The sequence below is a fragment of the Mercenaria mercenaria genome, chromosome 3 (genome assembly GCF_021730395.1).
Source record: "Mercenaria mercenaria strain notata chromosome 3, MADL_Memer_1, whole genome shotgun sequence".
In the NCBI taxonomy this organism is placed as follows: Eukaryota; Metazoa; Mollusca; class Bivalvia; order Venerida; family Veneridae; genus Mercenaria; species Mercenaria mercenaria.
Window position 1 is genome coordinate 27,566,724 of NC_069363.1, and position 22,731 is coordinate 27,589,454.

Consider the following 22,731-nt stretch of genomic DNA (forward strand, 5'->3'; position numbering starts at 1 on the left):
AGCTTTTGTTTATATAATTTTTATTGTTTTAACAGTTTGTGGATCTCAGCAGTGCTGTAGCCATGAGCTTCTCTGAGGCAGAGATAGAGAAATCTACAGCAACAATAAACAAATCGTCCAGCAACATAGTCACCAAACCCACCCTCATCCAAGCACCTTTAAACAAAACTACTGGGGCTGCAACATCCTTAATCAACAGAACAACAGCAGAAAATCTAGGTGCAACATCAGGGGCAACAACTCTGATGGTCCTAACAACTAGTTCTGCAGGGACAGCAAATCACAATGGCTCTGTGGGTATGGTGTCATCAGGCAACACAGGAACTCTTGCAGTAAAAACAGCAACCACAACAGGGGCAATGGGTGGTGCAAAGACAATAGTTGTGATGCCTGTCTCAAATAATTTTGCTGCTGGTGATGGAGCAACAGCAAAACGCTTTAAAATAGAATAGCTGCATACAAACTGATCAAGTTTTCATTTTGCCATACACTCATTGAGACAGTATAAGATCACTAGTGATGAATGCATTGTTCTATGGTGAATCTTTAAGATGATCTGGGAAGGTAGGGGAAAAAGAAGCTGCTGCTCTGAATTGATAGAAGCTCACATGTCTCTATTTCTTGTTGTATTGTTGTTTGTTTGTTTTAGATATTTTTTTAACAATTTTAATTGTTTAAAGTTTGTGCAGAGTTACATTTATTAAACAGAAAAAAGCAGAATTTTTCAGATTTTCAATTTAATTCAGCTGTAAACTGTTATAATCAGAATCATTTCAAAATAAGGGAATCATTTCAAAGGAAGTTTTATATTGGTTGTTAGAATAGTAATTTTGAGGTTTGATTTTGCATGCTTTCCAAGAATGAGCCACACTTAATCTGAGTTCTAGAGTTTGTAACTAGGTAGTTGGTATTTTGCAGTATTCTCTGTGGTTGTCATTGTCATCCAACATTGTTCATGTGCTACTCATTTTATGAATGCTTTTATATTTATTTCCTGTTCCTCATTTATATGTCATTACTTTTGCAAGCATAGATCATAATGTGCTATCTCATTTAGTCATTGCATTTTGATAGAGTTGAACCAGTAATAGACATTGGGAAATATTGTACAAAATTAACATATTTCATAAGCATTTCTGCTAATCTTTTAGGGAGCCTCTTTTACCAGGTGATCTTGGTCACTGACTTTGAAGCACTTGCCCCTCGTCTCTGTTGGATTTACCCCTTACTGATTGAAGTGTGAGGAAGCTTTTCAGCAGGCTTGTGAAAAGTTGGTGGTTGTATTGTGCCTGACAAGATGCCTGGAGGGGCATTTTGGGTTTTCCTATAACATTAAGTCTGGCAAGTCACCATACAGTCTAAATTGTGTGAGTATGACTTGATACCCGACAAATAAACAAAACTGTTGATTTTTCATTTAATTGCCTGACATTACTACCAATGTTTGCTGTAGTTGTCAAATTTAAAGTGATAACTTGATGGTGTAAGAAATGTTTATTTTGAATTTTATTTTTCATGTCTGTTACAGGTTTTATTCATGTAATTTATTTGTAACATTGCTCATTTTGTAATGTTTTGGTAGGCATGCCAAAATTTCTCCAGATAAATACACACTGACTTGTATGTTTAATGTATGTATACAAGGATTGCTGATGAATTGATGAAGCCACCATTTTCAGATTTTAGAAGTGTAAAAAGCTACAGAGGAATTTTGACTTGCAAAGGATTTTTGCAAGCAGTCATATAGTTGATAATAGGTATCTTGCCATCAAAGGACTTTGAATTCCAAAAACATCATTTTCATCTCTCATAAAATGTTATGGTTAATACTAGAAATTTGTGTTCAAAAACTTCATTGTTCCAGTGTAACTTTGTATTGTGTTTTATTGTTTTTCTACACATTCTGAACTTGTAAATAATAGTTGAAATATGTAAATACATTTATATTTATATACATTTGTAGTCATTTTGTTTGTGACTGTGTTTGGAGGACAAAAAGTCTGCAAGGGTCAAGTGATATTAATGTTACATTTGTCACAGAGCTAGTATTTCTTAGGGCTCAAACGAAAAAAAAAATTGTTGACACTTGTTCTTTGATATTCAAGTGACAACAGTTTCTTTATTCAGCTTAGATTTGTTGTTTAGAGGGTTTGGATAAGAGAGTCTGAAAAGATTTTTATTCTCAATTTGGAATTGACATAGTATGCAGAGTATAGCTAGTCGTACAGGGTACATGTAAATAAAACATCATTGATGCATTGCAATGTTTGACAATGAAGTGTAAAAGAGTATTTAAGTGGCCTTGATTTTTTTGTTACAGATGAAACTAGACATTAATTTTTCTATTGCCATATAGATTGTTTATATTTAAAGTAGTTTTAGATGTTAACACAGTATGAAAGCTATTTTATGATTATTTTATTATTTAAGATCACTTGTTTCAGAGCACAAAGAAATCAAATTTATTTAAAAAAAAACAGCTGAACAGTCTGTGGTTTGTGAAATGTGATGTTTATTCTAATCCTGCCTTGCTGAATAAATTTTATTCAGAAATTTATTTCTATGTTTGACTTGGTTCAAAATATATTTTATATGGTTCAAAAGTACATTTTCTTTAATTAATTGGAACAATAATCAATAACTTACAATTTTTTGATGGACAGATGGTTTTCTCCAGTTGAGGAAATTGTGTTTTTCGTGTCAGATGTGTTTTACTCTAATTTTACCAAATTAGCAAAATTGTGATATGTTTTAATTACTGGGTAGGTACATTATTTTTTACTCTCATGAAGGACCCTCTTTAGGATTATCGTCACAACTGAAGAAATTTGTACATCATTAAGAATGTTTTTCTCTACAGATTCAAATTCATATTTCTTTGACATGTTTTATATATGCTGGAGTGAAAGATCGTCAAAATTTAAGATTTTGTTTTACGAGTTCATGACATTTATTTAGAATAAACAGAACCATTTCATAGGAGCTTTTCTTTTGACTTTGTGAGAGTTTTATCATTATTTATTTATGAATTGTCAGTTTTTTGCCATATTTAATCTTTTAAAGTTGTTAGTTGCTATTTATTTCATTTATCTTTTAATGATGAGTTCATGTTGGGCTTAAAGATGTGTTCAGTTTTGTAGCTGTATTTTATGTTTTATCAAGTTCATTCAAATTTAGATGTAAGCAAATTAAACTAAAGGATGGGGTAATTTACTATTCAGTAGCATACCACACTAACAGTGTCTAAGAATTGTTGAATTTTATGAATAACCCAGTTATGGATATAATTGATGAATGCATGAGTAATATAGAAGATAATGTCAGTTTGTACAAAGATGGGAACATTTTTGGTTTATATTTTTAAAGATGTATTATGCCCAAATTTCATATTTTGAAAAATACAAACAAATTCTCTACATCATTAATGTAACATGTAGAATAAGCATGTTTGTGTGTATGAATAGAACTGCCTGTAAGGTTTAGAATACTGCACAGTCATGTATTAAAACATAGTATGAATATATAATGCCACTAAAAAAACAAAGATTTTTGAACAAATGCTTGTTACTAGATAACATTTAATCAGATATATTGCAATTTTCATGTATATGTTATTTCTTGCTCCTCCGTGAAATACTGGGACTTTTCAGGGAGAAATAATCCATATCTGTCATAAAGTGAGTGATACAGCTTTGGTGATTTGGTTGTACATTGTGTTTTAACTTCTATTCAGTATAAAAATTGTAGTCGTACTTCTACATAATGAATTCTGTTCTGTATAATATATATTTGGATTCAGATATCATGACTTAACAAGTATTTTGTAACTTTATGCGGCAAATAATGAAATGGAACTTAAGGTTGTGCTCATCTTTGTAATGGCACAAGTCATCTGATGTCATGTTTGTTTGCATCTGTTTCGTGCGCCGAGATTGAAATTTATTGCAAACTACATATTTCAATATAAATGAAATCTTTGTTTGTGAATATGGAATATATCTTGCCTCGGAGTTGAACAGTTTCACATTTTACCAAGTTAAACATATTTGATGATTTTCTAACTAAATTATTACTTAATTATAAAATATTTCGGCGAAGTATGGGCATAGTATATCTTTAAGAAACATGGGAAGATAGTCAAAATAACTTCTCTTGCTTTACAGAGCCTCTTGTTTTGTTCAACATTTTTTTTCTCCACAGTATACTATTTTGATAGGGCCTAAAAAGCATACTGGTAAGGTACTTTTTTTTCAGTTCAAAGGAGCTGATAGGTTTTAACTTGTTATCTTTCAAAGGTTTTCATTTTTGTCAAATATTGTAGACATATCTGGTAAAACAGTGTCGTGATGATATGTGGAAAATGATAGTTTACATTGTATTCAGATATTGTTTTAAGTATTGTTGAATATTTGAAATGCTCAGTTTATGTTCTTGTTACTGTAAAACCACTTTGTACTTTCATTCTTGAAAGGTCAAACATAGAAAAGATCAACAAAAGCTTGAAGTAGCTGTTGTTACTGAAGTGTGTATTTTATTAAAGAGAGATCACTTGAAATGCAGGAGAATTATAGTTTTATGTAGTGTAATTATCTGCACTAATTTTCATGCAAGTTAAACACTTGACATTTAAGGTGACAAAGTGGAAATCCTGTTTCCAAAATATTGACTGACAGATTGAATACTGTGAAATCTTTTTTATTCGCGTAGGACGAATTTTCGCGTATTTCGCGCTAGGACTGATGCGCAAATTAAGGACCGCGCTATTATTATTTCTTAATTTTATTTTTCTTTTCTAAAATAGAAAATGCGCGAATTAAAGCCCGCGCGAAACAGTTCTTTTTCACATTTGCGCGAAATTTCATGCCAGCGAATTTAAATGATTTCACAGTAGTCCAAAAATGTTTTAATGGTTGGACATTACTTTTATCTAGATGTAGAACAGGTCAATCAGAAAATGTTTAAGAATGAGTTAGTAAAATGGTTCATAAACCAAAATATGCAAAAAAGCATGTAACACAAGTTTCATGTACAATCTACCGGCCTAGTCTAATGGGCATTTGTCAAAATGAAAACACTGTGTAAAACCAGCAGACTGCTTCCAAACATTTAGATTTCCTGCAAGTCATTTATTATATATTTTGGTAGAAAATGTGAAGTTAAACAGGAAGTCCAAGTGATTTATTTATAGACAAGAGTTAAAAGTATGTTCAGCTATTGTCTGTGAGAACTTGTACAGTATTATCTTTTTATATGCAAAAGAACGTGAGATACTTGGATATTCTATCTTGATTAAATAGTGTTTGAAAGCCCATGCCTTTATTATTTTTTTTACTTTATATTAAATGCAATTCTGTATTTTATGAATCAAAACAAAAAGAGTACCATTAAATGATCAAATGTGTACAAGAATGACTTTGTGTTGTTTATTGAAGTGTGAGTTGGAATCTCACTTGTTTTATGTTGACCTTAAAACGATTTTTTTAGAAAGTTTGGAATGAAACCATCCCATTGATAACTTTTAAAACTGTGCCTGGAAACAACCAGCAAGTTGCTATCAATTAGAAACTAGTTTCCAAACTTGGCTTTGTAAGTCAAACCCTTTTTAGCTAGACTATTCGAGGAATAAGTAGAATTGTCCTACTCGCCAGCGTCACACCTTGGTTGAGTTTTTCCATTCTCAAACCAACTGCTTAGTTGATTCAGAATAATTTGAAATCAACCGATGCAAGGTTGCTTTCTGAGATCCATCTCCAACACAAGCATGAAGTCTGCTGGACAACTGGCATCAGGTATAATTAATCCCCCGCCGTGGCGAAGGGGTTATAGGAATGGTCTGCGTCCGTCCGTCCATAACACTTTCATGTCCGCTCCATATCTCCTAAACCCCTTGAAGGATTTTCATCAATTTTGGTCAAATGATCACCTCATCAAGACGATGTGCAGAACCCATGAGTCAGCCTTGTCGGTTCAAGCTCAAGGTCACAACTCGAGGTCAAGGGTTTGAGCCTGCCATTTTGTGTCTGCTCTATATCTCCTAAACCCCTTGAAGGAATTTTATAAAACTTGGGTCAAATGCTCACCTCATCAAGACGATGTGCAAAACCCAAGAGTCAGCCATGCCAGCTCAAGGTCAAGGTCACAACTTTGGGTCAAAGGTTTGAGCCTTCCATTTTGTGTCTGCTCTGTATCTCTTAAACCCCTTGAAGGAATTTTATTCAACTTGGGTCAAATGATCACCTCATCAAGACGATGTGCAGAACCCATGAGTCAGTCATGCCGGCTCAAGGTCAAGGTCACAAGTTTGGGTCAAAGGGTTGAGCCTTCCATTTTGTGTCCGCTCTATATCTCCTAAACCCCTTGAAGGATTTTCATCAGACTTGGGTCAAACGATCACCTCATCAAGGCGATGTGCAGAACTTATGAGTCAGCCATGTCGGCTCAAGGTCAAGGTCACAACTGAAGGTCAAAGGTTTGAGCCTTCCATTTCGTGTCCGCTCTATATCTCCTAAACCCCTTGAAGGAATTTTATAAAACTTGGGTCAAATGATTACCTCATCAGAACGATGTGCAGAAATTATGAGTCAACCATGCCAGCTCAAGGTCAAGGTCGCAACTAAGGGTAGAAGGTTTGAGCCTTCCATTTTGGTGTCCACTCTGTATCTCCTAAACCCCTTGAAGGATTTTCATCAAACTTGGGTCAAATGATCACCTCATAAAGAACTCATGAGTCAGCCATGTCAACTCAAGGTCAAGGTCACAACTGAAGGTCAAAGGTTTCAGCTCTGTATCTCCTAAACCCCTTGAAGGATTTTCATGAAACTTGGGTCAAACGATCACCTCATCAAGACGTTGTGCAGAATTCGTGAGTCCGCCATGTCAGTTCAAGGTCAAGGTCACAGCTAAAATCAAAGGTTTACCCTTTCACTATCCATAGCAGTGGCGGGGGATTTAGCTGTCGTTCAGACTGCCTTGTTAAATGTAAAACAAAATTAATTGAATTTCAAAATTTTATTTGATACTTCTTAATGTCTGTCTGTTATTCCTGTACAGTTAAGCAAGTTTCTATGTACAACTCTTTTGATGTTTTCATAAACAATAATCTGTAACTTCAGAATTATCTGTATAATTACACGGCGGGTTCAGCTAAGTAGCTACAAATTCCAAATGAACGAAACTAAATTGCAGTTCTGGATGGCTTAAATATTTAAAGCAAATTTTTAAGATGGGGAGCACAAGGGCTGTTAAAAAAATAATGTAGACACTATCAAAAGCTGTTGTTTTTTTTTTTGTGTACAATGCAATAAGAAATATATGATTGTAATTAATTTAGTCGTACATTATGGAACATTTTTGCTGATGGGCTAAGCGCATAGAACGTTTATTACCAGTGCTAAGCATAACTGGCACAGTCGCTTACTCATTTGTCATAATTTGAACTTGACTGCTAATATTCGCACTGATAGTCCAATTGTTAACCTGAAAATACAATGTCCAGGTGACTTGCACTGAAAGTATGGCATCATTCAGACATGGGACGCGGAAGTAAACGATGCATAAAGTATTACTAAGTGAATATTATTGTTCTTAACACATGTAATGTCATCATCTGCTCGCATAAATAACCAGACAGTTGCTAAGTTACGTGGAGATTTCGGCAAACACTGAATGAAAATTATAAACTAATGAAGCAGACACCACAACAACGTTTGGTCATTTGTGTCTTAGTCTTTGTGGTACAAACAATACGTAAATGGCCAAGAATTGCTAGAAGACAGCAAAGGTCTAGGAAGAAAGTACAACATCCTGTGACTTGCCATTAAAGTCAATCTATAGTGCCTTGAATAAAGGTGCGCACACTTTACGATATGCTTGGCATAGGGGTTCATACTGTTTTCAGTATTCTAACCAAACAAAAAGTTATTTTAATCAAAACCAAGAAAAACAATTACAGATATAAATTAATGCAAACTTAAATGAAAGCATCTTAATGAAGTCACTACGTCGTTTACGTTGTTGAAATATGATCAACGTGCGCCTGATTTGTGTAAGTGACCATTTTCAAAGCAACATAACTTCTGACGGTATGATCATAATCACATCAAATTTGCAGTGAAGTTAGTGGAAAGATTGCGAATTATGATAGTGTATTTCTTGCATTCCTTCATTAACATGTATAAAAAAGCTTGAGAAAAAGTCTACTTTATTTTTTAACAGCCCTCATATAAGAAAATTTTCTGTAACTTTTATTCCATGGTAAAATCTGTATTGTAGATATATTTCAATACTTGCTATTTTGAATTTTGGCTACTATTGGTCTACTACCTTAAAACAAGAGGACCATGATGGTCCTGAATCGCTCACCTCTTCCCACATGATCCAGTTTTGAGTATGACGTCATTTTTTTCTATTATTTGACATAGTGACCTAGTTTTTGAGCTCATGTGACCCAGTTTTGAACTTGACCTAGATATTATCAAGATAAAAATTCTGACCAATTTTCATGAAGATCCATTGAAAAATATGGTCTCTAGAGAGGTCACAAGGTTTTTCTATTATTTGACCTATTGACCTAGTTTTTTAAGGCACGTGACCCAGTTTCAAACTTGACCTAGATATCATCAAGGTGAACATTCTGGCCTCTAGAGAGGTCACAAGGTTTTTCTATATCAAGACCTACTGACCTGGTTTTTGATCGCAGTTGACCCAGTTTCAAACTTGACCTAGATATCATCAAGATAAACATTCAGACCAACTTTCATGCAGATCCCATGAAAAATATGGCCTCTAGAGAGGTCACAACGTTTTTTCATTATTTGACCTACTGACCTACTTTTTGATGGCATGTGACCCACTTTCGAACTTGACCTAGATATCATCAAGATGAACATTCTGACCAATTTTTATGGAGATCAATCACAAGTATGGCCTCTAGAGAGGTCACAAGGTTTTTCTATTTTTAGACCTACTGACCTAGTTTTTGACCGCACATGACCCTGTTTCGAACTTGACCTAAATATCATCAAGATGAACATTCAGACTAACTTTCATGAAGATCCATTGAAAAATATGGCCTTTAGAGGGGTCACAAGGTTTTTCTATTATTTCACCTACTGACCTAGTTTTTGATGGCACGTTACCCACTTTCGAACTTGACCTAGATATCATCAAGATGAACATTCTGACCAACTTTAATACAGATCCCATGGAAAATATGGCCTCTAGAGAGGTCACAAGGTTTTTCTATTATCTGACCTACTGACCTAGTTTTTGACGGCACATGACCCACTTTCGAACTTGACCTAGATATCATCAAGGTGAACATTCTGACCAATTTTCATGAAAATTTCATGAAATATATGGCCTCTAGAGAGGTCACAAGGTTTTTCTATTTTTAGACCTACTGACCTAGTTTTTGAACGCACATGACCCAGTTTTGAACTTGGCCTAGATATAATCAAGATGAACATTCAGACCAACTTTCATGCAGATCCCATGAAAATGTGGCCTTTAGAGAGGTCACAAGGTTTTTCTATTATTTAACCTACTGACCTAGTTTTTAATGGCACGTGACCCAGTTTCGAACTTGACCTAGATATCATCAAGGTGAACGTTCTGACCAATTTTCATGAAGATCTTGTGAAATATATGGCCTCTAGATGTCACAAGGAAAAGTTTACGCACGGACGGATGGACGACAGATGACAGACACCGCACGATCACAAAAGCTCACCTTGTCACTTTGTGACAGGTGAGCTAAAAACAAGACGAATCAATCGACAGATGATACAGACCAGGTTTGGTGAAGATCCATCAAGTGATTCATGAGTAAAAGTCTTTAAAATGTCTTTATTTTCAGCTCAGGGTGGGGTACTGGGGGGTAAAAAAGGGTCAAGTAAAACCATTTGAAAATATTTGACAAAGGTCCATAAAAGGACAGTAGTGAACAAGTTTTGCGAATGTACATCAGTACATTCATGAGAAGTCAATTCAAGGGTTTTCTATTTTAGCACAAAGGGTTGAGGGGGACATACATACAAGAACAACACAGACCAAGTTTGGTGAAGATACATCAAAAGGTTCAAGAGAAGATGCTGTTCAATGGTCTTTCTGCTTTTAGCTATGTCAGCCCCTTAAACAGACCAAGTGGAACCATTTAAACAAACTTAAGGGTCCATAAAAGGATGTTTCTGTTCAGACTCAATGGACACACCAAGCAGTTCAAAGGGTTTGTTATTCATAGCTTTGGCAGTCTTTAAAAGGGGTTTAAAAGTTTAAATGAAGGAAGTATGACAGAAAAAGAAATATCAACTTTGTTTTCATTAAAAATATTACGAGAAAATCTTTTAGGCTCTATCACCATACAGTATTCAGTGACAGCAATTTTGAAATGATAAAATGCACTTGTTTTCTTATAAGGCATGGTACAGATTAAGTATCTGATAATTTCTTATAATAATTTCATAGAAATACTTATAATATGAATGAAAAGAATACAAAGTGTATAAGGAATGAAGTCTTGAATGAAATTATGTAAAAACTTTTACATATAAATCTTCGAAAATTATAACAACCTTTCTCAATTTAACACAATTTCATTTTTAATTTCAATGTTAAATGCCTCCAACTGATGAAATGAAATAAACAAGACAATGGTATCAATGTTTCAGATTTAGCCAAATAAAGACATCGAATGACAATTCTAAAATACAGCAACTTGTTTAAATTTGTTAGGAAATGCTATTTCACAAAACTTTAACCTTTACTATGCTAAATTTCTATACTGAACTTGTCGATCATACAATTTGGGCAATACCATTTATTATTTTGAAATGGTGTTCAATGAAAATTTACTGACTGAATAGAGAACAGAGCAGACCATGATCATCTTGGTCTGTACTGGTCGCATAGGCAGAATCACTAGCTGCTAGCAGGCTAAAGGTAGTTCAGCACATCTGATGAAATGGTGTAACATTATCCAGAAAACGTACAATAAAGCCTGGTTTCAGCATACAGAAATGAAAATAATTTTATGAAATGACTGACACCAATGACTTAATTTATTTAAATGGCAATGTCATCCTCATTTCTAAAGATGACATATGACATCAAAATGTTAATTTACGACTGATAAGTTTCATTAAAATCTACAGTATATAAAAATCTGTATTCGCAAATGTTATCAAAATTGTATTTTCCCATGAAAACTTGTGTGAGATCCAAAATTTCAAATCCATCTTGGTCTAGCAAAAAATCAAGCACTCGACAATTTTTTTTATTTTTCAAATATGTTCTTAGGCTATTGCAAAGCAGGGTTTAATCAAATTCTACATGGTAGAAAAAGTTTTGATCTGAACATGCAGATCTACCTTAAAAAACTCTGTTCATACTGGATTGAACTTAAAAAACACACTTAGTGTAAAAGTGCATCAGCATCAGCAAGGGTCAGAATCAGCATAATTGAGCCGCACCATGAGACAACCAACATAGTGGCTTTGTGACCAGCATGGACCCAGACCAGCCTGCGCATCCGCAGTCTGGTCAGGATCCATGCTGTTCCCTTTTTAAGCCTACTGCAATTAGAGAAACTGTTAGCGAACAGCATGTATCCTGACCAGACAGGCAGGCTGTTCTGGATCCATGCTGGTCGCAAAGCCACTATGCTAGTTTTCTCATGGCATGACTCGTATATCATTTTAGAAAAAGAAAGTGAAAAACACAATCATTAAAGAATTACCTCAAACTATAGTTATATACTAAATCATTCACTTACAAAAAATTCCAGTGAAATCAAAACTTTTATTCAGAGTAAAAGTTCAAAGTTCCATAAGGCTTTTAATTTCATGTTAAAAACAGATATCCTCATCATTACATGGTTAGAAAAGCACTTGTTTCAATATTAAGGCTATAAAGGGAAGTAATCATGATTAATGGATTCAATAATATATTCCACTGTGTTAATTCATATTCAAACCTTTAGTATATATGTGAGGAAACTGCTACTGAAAACAGGATTTAATAAGAAACACACAAATTTTATGTTCAGGCCCCGTGTTCACAAAACATTTTTCGGTCTCAGCTGAGTTTGAGTTTGAAATTTTAATATCAATTTTACTAAAACTTCAACACTTAGTTCCAAATGAAACTGACCATCAATACTGAAAAGTCATTTGAAAATAGCTATAAACTTAAAATTTAGTTTTAAACATGCTATTTAGATATAAACGACAAATAAAGTTTCATTATCAAACTCAGCTGAGACTGACAATGTTTTGTGAACACGGGGCCAGAACACAGTATGAACAAAAGCATTATAAACCTTTAAACTTAGGAAAGGTTAACAGATGTGAACAAATTTTGGCATTCAACAAGTACATTCATTTTCTTCAACAGTTACTACATAATTATATTTCCACTGGCACTAATTTGGCACATACTGCTTGTATTTTGCTATGAAATACCAATGTGGATAAAGCAACATGAAAAATATTGCACAAAATATTAAAATCATGTACATATATAACAAGTGATAAAACAAGCGTAGCAAACAATCTTATCAAGGTCAGAAATGACCCGCACTATGAGAAAACCAACATAGTGCATTTGCACCCAGCATGGATCCAGACCAGCGCAGTCAGGATCAATGCTGTTCCCTAACGGTTTTGTAAGCGAACAGCACGAGTCCTGACTAGACTGAGAGGATGCGCAGGCTGGTCTGGATCCATGCTGATCACAAATACACTATGTTGGTTTTCATTTATTTTACAGTATGCAGATTTGATCCTTTATGAAGTTTAAACAGAACAAGTTTGCTGCTCTTAATCTCATGTTACTTGAACAATATAGAGGACTTTACAGAATAGTGTCACCGAGTTGCAACAGCTTTTTGATAAGCCCTCTATATATGAGTATTACAAAATTCAACCCAAGATCATATTTACATATATTAATTTATCTGGAACATGTATAAAACTGTTCTCAATACATAAAAAACTATCACTTGGAACATGTATAACATTATCACTGGTAACAGGTTTACACGTATCAACTGGTAACATGTTTGCAATTATTGCTGGGAACATGTATACAACACTTTATTTATAAGCTCTCGATAAATAAAACATAACAAAATGACACAATATATGCATCTACATCCATAAGTTAGAACTTATATACAATAGGATATAGAAAAAGTGGAAACTCTCACTTGGGACATGTATAAGACAATTTTTTTGGGGGGGGGGGGGGGGGGGGGGGGGGTTGTAAGCCCTACATAATCATATTAGAGAAATGAATTCAGTTTTGCTTAAAAAAGAACATACAAATATAAACAGGTATACAATAATCAATGGGAACATATATATGACAGTTCTTTATAAGCCCCTGATACATGTATACAAATAATTCTGGGAACATGTATACAACACTATCACTGAGAATATGAATACAACATGTAAACTTGAGACAAGTATACAAATAATTCTGGGAGGATATATACAGCTATTGCTGGGTACATGTATACAACACTATCGCCAAGTACATGTATACAACTCACATGAAACATGTATACAACTATCACTGTTAACATTTATACAACCATCACTGGAACATGAATACAAGTTTGTTGAATACAAGCCCTCTGTCCACAAGTACATCAAAATCACAATATTATATCAACCAAGTCAAATCCAATGCAGAGAATGTACACAAATATCACAGAGAATGTATACATCAATTGGGGCACATATACTTCAGCTCTTTATAAGCCTTTGACACACAGCTTTGTCAAATCACAGTATTTCTTCAACTTAAGAATGTGCATACAAATATAGCTGGGAACATGTATACAACACTTTTATATTCCTTTGATACTAGAATATATCATAATCACAGTCTTAACAGACATGTATACAAATATTCCGTGAACATGTATACAGCTATCACTGGATACATGTACAAAACACTATCACTTGGAACATGTATACAACAGTTTGTTATAAGACTTCAATCGACAGATATATCGAAATCACAATGTCATTACAACAGAGTCCAGTCCATTGTAGAACATGTATACTAATATCACAGGGAGCATGTATACAACTATCATACAGTGTGTGATATATGCCATAATATCCTCCTCCTATTGTATTGTACCATTCGAATCTGAAGTATAAAATGTTATAATATTTACTTGATGAATAAAACTGGATAATCATTTAAAATACCTCTATATGGGTTTTTTCAAAGCTATTTCTGTGTTGAATGTCACCCAGCCATGTATAACAAGAACACTGTCATGGGTGCCAACACTGGTCAATAAGTTCTTGATTTAAAGCAATATGCAAAAAAATGAGTTATGGTTCTTGGCCCTCTTACTCATCAAGCTTATTTAAAATGTTTGTTAGATAGTGAATGTCCGGTTACTGTCTTATGAATCTATGTTATTAGACAAGTCAATGAAAATATACAGTTAATGCTTGGCTGCAACCATTTTCTCACACGGGTTTGAAAAATATATATTTATAAAGACAGTAACCTAATATTCCATTTATCCTACTATCTGGTTTAACGACTGATTTAAATTTGACAACTTATCTATACCTATTGACCAAATATTTCTCAATATGATTCTAACATGACTGACTAGTTATCCTGTAAACAAAGAAGGTTGACAATGTGGCATATTATGCAGCAAAATTACAGTTTGCATGTCACAATTATTATGTCATAGTGTCAAATGTCATTTCTGGTCCCGCTGTGTCCGAGTGGAAGAAGTTCAACTGTATTGTAATGTGAAGTTGTCCAGGTAATGTTAATGAAAATAATCACTTGGCAAAACAATAGAAATGATACGTGTGATTTAATTGAAAAAGCTCAAAATAATGCGCAATTTAATTATTACTTTGTCATGTAGCCTGATTTGCATTGTAAAAGTTGTTTGTAAGACTTAGTGTCTTTGTACTGAATGTACTTATTAAATCGCTTTAATATTTTGAGTATTTTTAGATTTCTATTTAATTAGACAATAGTGTTACACCATGCAAGCACTAGGTACAACAACAATATCGTGCAAATGTTGTGGAATTGTCGACTGCCGTAGGAGTTAGTATCTCCTATGTAGGACATAGTTTCTCCTACTTAGGATTTAGTATCTCCTACTTAGTACTTTGTATCTCCTACTTAGGACTTTGTATCTTCTACTTAGGACTTAGTATCTCCTACTTAGGACTCTGTATCTCCTATGAAGAAGATATTAAGTACTACATAGGAGATAGTATGTCCCACGTAGGATAGTATGTCCCACGTAGGATAGCATGTCCTATGTAGGAGACACTAAGTCCTATGTAAGACAAATTTAAATCTGTCTGATGGCACCAGGACACTGCCATAGGAAACATTATAATGTGGGCCAATGGAGAGTTAGTTACCATTGACCACACGCGACAATTCAGCAATATTTGCACAATAGACCGTCGTAAGTTGTTGCTCATTGTTGAGTGTCGCGTTGAACCTCGTGTGTCGATGTTAAGCAATTTAAGTCAGCAGTCGATAATTCCACAGCACTTGCGTGATATAATGTCGAGTCTCATTGTACATTGATGCGACATGTGACATTCAATGCAACACAAGGCAAGACACTCAACAATGAACAACAACACCTAATTTTACAGCAACATTTTTTGCAAAAACCTAGAGCGAGAACGAGACATTGTAATGTTAAAGTGCTGTGTGTCATTGGACATTGTCGTACGTCACGTTGCAATGTCGTTCACCGAGTCGTGTCATTCTCAAAGGGTGACAGTCAACATTCAATGTGGCACCAACTGAATTTGTACATTGGTGACCTACTGAAAATAAATCTAACAATATTGATAAATATAGGTTAAAAATAATATAAAGTGAATCTACCATGCCTTTATATTGTTAATAAGAAAATCTCAAATGACGTTTAGATTTTGTTCAAAAATAAGCTCTACTGTGGGTTGGACACATCTCAAGCCAAGGATAAGATTTCCTTATTACCACTTCACTGGCATGGTAGATTTAATTTCTCACCCATTTGACAGTTTATTTAAGTAATTACCACTATTGGTAACATGTTACAATGACGTCATGAAGTGTTCTAAACACCACAGCTATCTGATGCTGTGTCAGATAGATTTAGTAAATTTTAGCATAAACTAGTGCAGTCAAACTATAAAGAAGTAATAAAATAAAGACATCCAGGACCACTTTGAGATAAGCTATTTGAGATAATTTATCTATTTGTTTTGTTGGGTTTAACGTCGCACCGACACAATTATGGCCACTTTCCAGCTTTTATGGTAGAGAAGGACACCAGATACCCCTCCGTGCATTATTTCATCACGTGTTGGCACCGAGGTAGAACCACCGACCTTCCATAAGCTATTTTAGATAATGTTATCTCCCAATTAGAATTATATTTTCAGCATGCTCTGTCTCATAGGTGAGAAAAGGTTATCTACACAGTTTATAAGGATATGGTATGAGCTGTGCCATGAGAAAACTAACATAGAGCATTTGCAACCAGCCTGGATCCCGACCAGCCTGCGCATGCACGCAGTCTGGTCAGGATCCATGCTGTTCGCTTTCAAAGCCTATTGCAATTAGAGAAACCTTCAGCGAACAGCATGGAATCTGACTAGACTGCACAGATGCGCAGGCTAGTCTGGATCCATGCTGGTCGTAAATGCACTAAGTTGGTTTTCTCATGGTGCAGCTCATATGAGTTTTTCTCAATTACTATCAGTAGTTGCAACAGTTAATACAAGATGAGGACTAGACTACAAGAGATATATTCGAGGTAAAATGTGCACACCTAACCTATTCCATTATATGATTTGTGTGGAGAATCATTCACAAGGACTTCTTTCTCTTCATATTCGTGATCCACAAGTGACCCATATTTGGCATTGTCCCAGTAGAGACAATAATGCTGTGTAATAAACAATATGTCAAACAATATTGAGAAAAATCCAAGACCAAATTTTGTCGGGTCACCAAATATAGAACCCCAGTCATCTGAAATAAAAAAAAGACACATTTTATTTCATACAAGCTTTATTTTTTACACACTATTTTCTGATTTCAAATGGAATCTCTATGAAATACATAAAACAAGAGGGCCATGAAGGCCCTGTATTGCTCACCTGACATATTGACCTACAGATCATCAACATTCTGACCAAGTTTCATTAAGATATGGTCATAATTGTGGCCTCTACTGTGTAAACTAGCTTTTCCTTTGATTTGACCCGGTGACCTAGTTTTTGACCCAACATGACCCAGGTTCGAACTTGACCTAAAGATCATCAAGATTAACATTCTAAGTTTCATGAAGATACAGTCATAAATGTGGCCTCTAGAGTGTAAACAAGCTTTTCCTTTGATCTGACCTGGTGACCTAGTTTTTGATCCTACATGACCCAGATTCAAACTGGACCTTTAGTCCAAAATTTTATTGAGGGTAACATTCTGACCAAGTTTCGTTAAGATTGGCTCAAAATTGTGACCTCTAGAGTGTTAACAGTCAAATGGTTGACAACGACGACGGACGACGGACACAGGACGATCACAAAAGCTCACCTCTGAGCACTTCGTGCTCAGGTGAGCTAAAAATCTATGAAAAAAGTGTGTATATTTTAAATATCTATTTAAAGATTTGAAACAGAAGTCAAAAAAAAATTCACTTATTTTATTTCTTTAAATGAAAAATAGTTAATATATGTGTGTCATTGCAACAAAAAAAGCCCAACAAGATAAACACAATATGATGTTGAGAAGCAAAGTCTTAACAAATGTATTATAATAATTTTGTATGTCTCTTTTAATAAAAATATAAATACATAGCAGATCAACACAGAAGCTTTAATATATAGATGAGCAAAATGATATATTTACCACTATTATATGACAGTAAAAACATCTGTAGAAGACTTAAAGATCCACCAGTAAAATCTAACAACACATTTCCAATACTCCAACCTTCGGTACTCTTACGTTTAAAATTCATCCAGGCCTGAAATATAAGATGTTTCATAGTTATAACACATAAACTCGGCTACTGGCAGATACAGAATACTGTAAACCTAAAAATGGTTTTGCGCTATTTAAGTTAGCGGCTCGCGATTGATGCAGTGTATCCGTGAAGTTTCGTAGCCGCGAAGCAGCCAGCTACCATAAAAACAAAAAACTTGTGCATAATTGTGAAAAAAGGAAGGTTTTTCATGTATAATATTTTTTTTAGATATAAGTAACATAGTATTCTTACCATTGTTATATAAATCCCATAAGCTTTTGCCATATAAAGAACGCATAATTGACAGGTGAAAATCGAAATGACATATGAACTAAAGCTATCTATTGGTAAGCATGAACTAAAGCTATCTATTGGTAAGTATGAACTAAAGCTATCTATTGGTAGGTAAGAAGCAAAGCTGTCTATAAGTAAGTATGAACTAAAACTATTTATTGTTAAGTATGAACTAAAGCTACTTATTGATGTGTATGAACTAAAGCTATCTATTGGTAAGTATAAACTTAAGCTATCTATTCCAAGTATGGTATAAAGCTAAGTACTGTAAGTATGAACTAAACCTATCTGCTGTAAGTATGAACTAAAGCAATCTACTGGTAAGTATGAACTAGTAAAGGTCTTTCTTTCAGCATAATAGAATTTACCTGGGGCATATATTTGATCAGTGTAACTCCAAGTTTTATATAGGAGAAGTAGTATAGGTATGTCAACCAGGATATCTTGTGGAAAAGAGTAACAACCAATGAAATGCCAGCAAACAACCATGCTCCTATCACAAGCACCAAACAAATTTTAGATACTTTCTGCTCACCCCGCTGAAATTAAATTGTAGAAAACAATCTTTAAAACTGTGGTATTATTAGCAACATTACTGATTTTCCTTAGAATTATTTCACATGGTGTTTTGTTAATATATATTTATAGTGATCCCCAAATGAGGCCAGTAATTCTGCTTAAAGTAAAGTATAGCAAATTTACTTTGCCAACCCCATTTTCCATTATATTCTATCAATATAAAGTTGCAGAAATATATATCATGGTGTTATACATATATGCAAAATGAAACAATTATCTTCAAATTAAAAAAAGCATGTATGATAAAGAAGTATTACATGGTAATAATGGGCTAATTTAAGAAGATGACACTCGATAATGAGTAAATGGTTCCTGTAGTGACATGATCATGAAAGACTTTTATTGCCAACAAATTCTGACATTCAAAGAATGCCCTTAAATTACACTCAGCTTATTCTAGTATTGTCACACTGTTTGGTTGGTGAAATTGCCACTAATTGTAAAATGATTTTTTACTTATAAACAGCATTGTGCAACACTGACAGTCCGTCCTAGACAAAATTTCAAGAATCTGCCTCATATCTGAAATATGTCCCCACCCAAAACTGAAAAAGATTAGTGTATGGTCTAATTTTTCTCATAGCTGATATAGTTGCTTCTCATCATGATTAACCGAAGAACTGAGTTTTTAGTTCTTATTAATCAAAGTTACCATTCTGACTACCTCCCAACTTTGTAACATGTAAGCTGCCGACATTATGTGCATAAGAAAAAAAAAGAAACATGAGCCTACTAACAGTATGCAAAAGAAACTTTTTAATAACTTTTCCAGACAAAGACTTGTTTTTTGGATCTTACTCCATGACACAGGCATATACGAGAGAAATTATATAATGGCCAAAATGAGTGGTTTGTTGTAGAAATGGAAAGAGTGACAGTACTCGTAAAGATTGAATTATAATTGTCAATTTAAATCTGATATAGTGACCGTTTTATGCCTTAAATCTTTATCACACATTCAAATGAAAAAAAAAAGATAGTAATAATGAGCCACTCCATGAGAAAACCAACATAGTGCGTTTGCGACCAGCATGGATCCAGACCAGCCTGCGCATCAGTGCAGTCTGGTCAGGATCCATGCTGTTCGCTTTAAAACCCTATTGCTATTAGAGAAACTGTTAGCAAACAGCATGGATCCTGACCAGACTGCGCATCAGTGCAATCGGATCAGGATCCATGCTGTTCGCTTTCAAACCCTATTGCAATTAGAGAAACTGTTAGTGAACAGTATGGATACTGACCAGACTGTGCGGATGCACAGGCTGGTCTGGATCCATGCTGGTCGCAAATGCACTATGTTGGTTTTCTGATCAAGGGTCATTTGTTTACTTACCTCATATATAAAACACTGTATAATAGTTATTATTGTAACAAATATTGCATGTAGAGTAAATATAACATCATTCAGTTGTACTGGATTGATCCCTCGCGGATGGTTAGAATGGTACTCTGACTGAAAATAAACAACAGTTAAAATGACACACAGTCACCAAAATCTACAAAGACAGGCAACACAACAATAAAATAGTATGACAACTGAGTTTAAAGTTTCAGACTGACAAACAGTAACACTGACGCAGGAACATGAATGTTTATTGCTACCTTAACAGAAATTTTGTTGTTTGCTTTTAATTGTAGGGATTGCAACGAGTATCGATTTTTGTACTCAATTATTTGTCTATTTCTTTCGATGGAGTACTCGCTTACTTGTTAAAAGTGGTTTCTGTAACGTAAAGTGCTTCCAAGCATTAGACTTAGATGGCATTTTGAGATAGATTGATTAGAACACTGAGTGGCCAACATAATGTACTATTAGAACAGTAACAGTAAGAATTAGAACATACCATATTGATTCTTTAGGTTATAAAGACACGCGAAAATTGAGTGAATTTAAATAGCTAATTTAATATCGTTATTATTCTTAGACTATATATTGGTGACTTATAAAATGCTAAGCCGAACTTCTGGAGCAAACTACAAAGTCAGCATAAAATTTGACTGGTTTATATTTTAAATTATAAAGGATATGTTTTTTATGATGAACATTTACCACTAATTTTAATGTTTGCTCACAGGTGTGGTGTGATTTTCTAACTGTTTATGATATAAGCTGTACTGCAATAAGCGGCATAGTTACAATTTACAGTGATCATTATTTTTCAAACACCTGACTTGAAAAGGGTATATAATATGGGAGACATAATAATAACCAAAAAGAAATGTCAGTATTCATTAATGGTCTACTACCTTTAGTTAGTCTAATTAAGACCTTTACCTTTACTGTACTAGCTTTAGTTAACCTAATTAAGACATTTACCTTTCCTGTACTAGCTTTAGTTAGTCTAATTAAGACATTTACCTTTACTGTACTACCTTTAGTTAGTCTAATTAAGACATTTACCTTTACTGTACTAGCTTTAGTTAACCTAATTAAGACATTTGCCTTTACTGTACTACAGTAAGTTAGCCTAATTAAGACATTTGCCTTTACTGTACTACAGTAAGTTAGCCTAATTAAGACATTTGCCTTTACTGTACTACCGTTAGTTTGCCTAATTAAGACATTTGCCTTTACTGTACTACAGTAAGTTAGCCTAATTAAGACATTTGCCTTTACTTTACTACCGTTAGTTAGCCTAATTAAGTCATTTGCCTTTACTGTACTACAGTAAGTTAGCCTAATTAAGACATTTGCCTTTACTTTACTACCTTTAGTTAGCCTAATTAAGACATTAACCTTTACTGTACCACCTTTAGTTAATCTAATTAAGACACTACCTTCACTGAAGAGACCCAGAACATTCCAACATTGAAGAATCCATAGGCCAGAAATCCTGTGATGTTGTACAATAAGAAATCAAAGTTCAGTCCTATCACACTGAAATAGAACACACATAGATTGCCAGTTTATTATATTTCTCAATTCTAATGCATGCCTGGTACTGGAATCCTTCAAAACAGTTGCTTTTACAAACAAAAATAATAAATCAACTCTCGTTACTCACATGGTTTAGCAACTGATCAAACTCCACTTGAAAGAACATGGTATCAATGACAGTTGGTCTAAACATAGCTTCCAACTTTTTCCAGTTTTTCATTCAAATCATGCAGCATATACAAAAGAATTTACTCCATACCCACCAACCCTAGTTTTGAACTAGCTTAACTTAAAGCACAGGTAAATGTCTAAATTCATGTATTAAATGGTACCTGTGTATATGGAACCCAGTGCATGCATGTGTTTTAGACATAAATTCATGTATTAAATGGTACCTGTGTATATGGAACCCAGTGTATGCGTGTGTTTTAGACATAATATTATATACCACATAATTATATACTCTTTTATCCTACTTTCATGCAAAATAAAGGCAAAAATCAAGGGGTCAGATAAATTTTGCTTTATCTGGTCAGTGACTAAATAAAGCTTGGCGGACTACTTTTTGGATTTTTTTTTTAAAACGACGCCATCTTGTTTTTGAGAATAACTGCTAAAAGACATATTTATGCAATTATTTTCATAAACGCGCTTTTATTAGGTATGTGAGACCATCACATCGGCAGAGCCTCGACTTTTATATTTTCTCCGACTCACTTAATAAATTTAAATTTATAAGACAGTAACCTAATATTCTCTATATACTGTTACACTGGTAGTCTAAACTTAAACCCTGCACACAATACAATTTGAAAAATATTGTTCATCATCATCATCATCATCATGTTTTCTTCCAACTGAACATTTCATTGTTTTGTACAGGTGATTTTCTCTATTTCTCTTATTTACAAACTTATATAACATTAACAAATCATGGAAGTGA

The 22,731-nt window shown here is 34.2% G+C and overlaps 2 protein-coding genes across 13 annotated transcripts in view; one reads left to right on the forward strand and one right to left on the reverse strand.

The window, feature by feature from the left end:
- Positions 1-5,409, forward strand: part of LOC123525216 (DNA-binding protein RFX2-like) — a 65,277-nt gene extending 59,868 nt beyond the window's left edge. For all 11 annotated transcript variants that reach the window (XM_053538067.1, XM_053538069.1, XM_053538063.1 and 8 more), the window contains one exon: positions 36-5,409. In XM_053538067.1, the coding sequence (XP_053394042.1) occupies positions 36-452 (417 nt within the window). In that variant the 3' untranslated portion in view covers positions 453-5,409. The remainder of the gene's footprint in view (positions 1-35) is intronic.
- Positions 5,410-6,993: 1,584 nt separating this feature from the next.
- LOC123525214 (cystinosin-like) overlaps positions 6,994-22,731 on the reverse strand; it is a 30,642-nt gene continuing 14,904 nt past the window's right edge. The window contains exons 5-10 of one of the 2 annotated variants that reach the window (XM_045304082.2): positions 21,689-21,788; positions 20,244-20,363; positions 18,700-18,870; positions 17,920-18,037; positions 16,843-17,040; positions 6,994-14,160 (exon numbers count right to left, since the gene is read on the reverse strand). In XM_045304082.2, the coding sequence (XP_045160017.1) occupies positions 14,138-14,160; positions 16,843-17,040; positions 17,920-18,037; positions 18,700-18,870; positions 20,244-20,363; positions 21,689-21,788 (730 nt within the window). In that variant the 3' untranslated portion in view covers positions 6,994-14,137. Of the gene's footprint in view, positions 14,161-16,837; positions 17,041-17,919; positions 18,038-18,699; positions 18,871-20,243; positions 20,364-21,688; positions 21,789-22,731 lie in introns of both variants that reach the window. The other variant, XM_045304083.2, reaches the window with a different exon arrangement.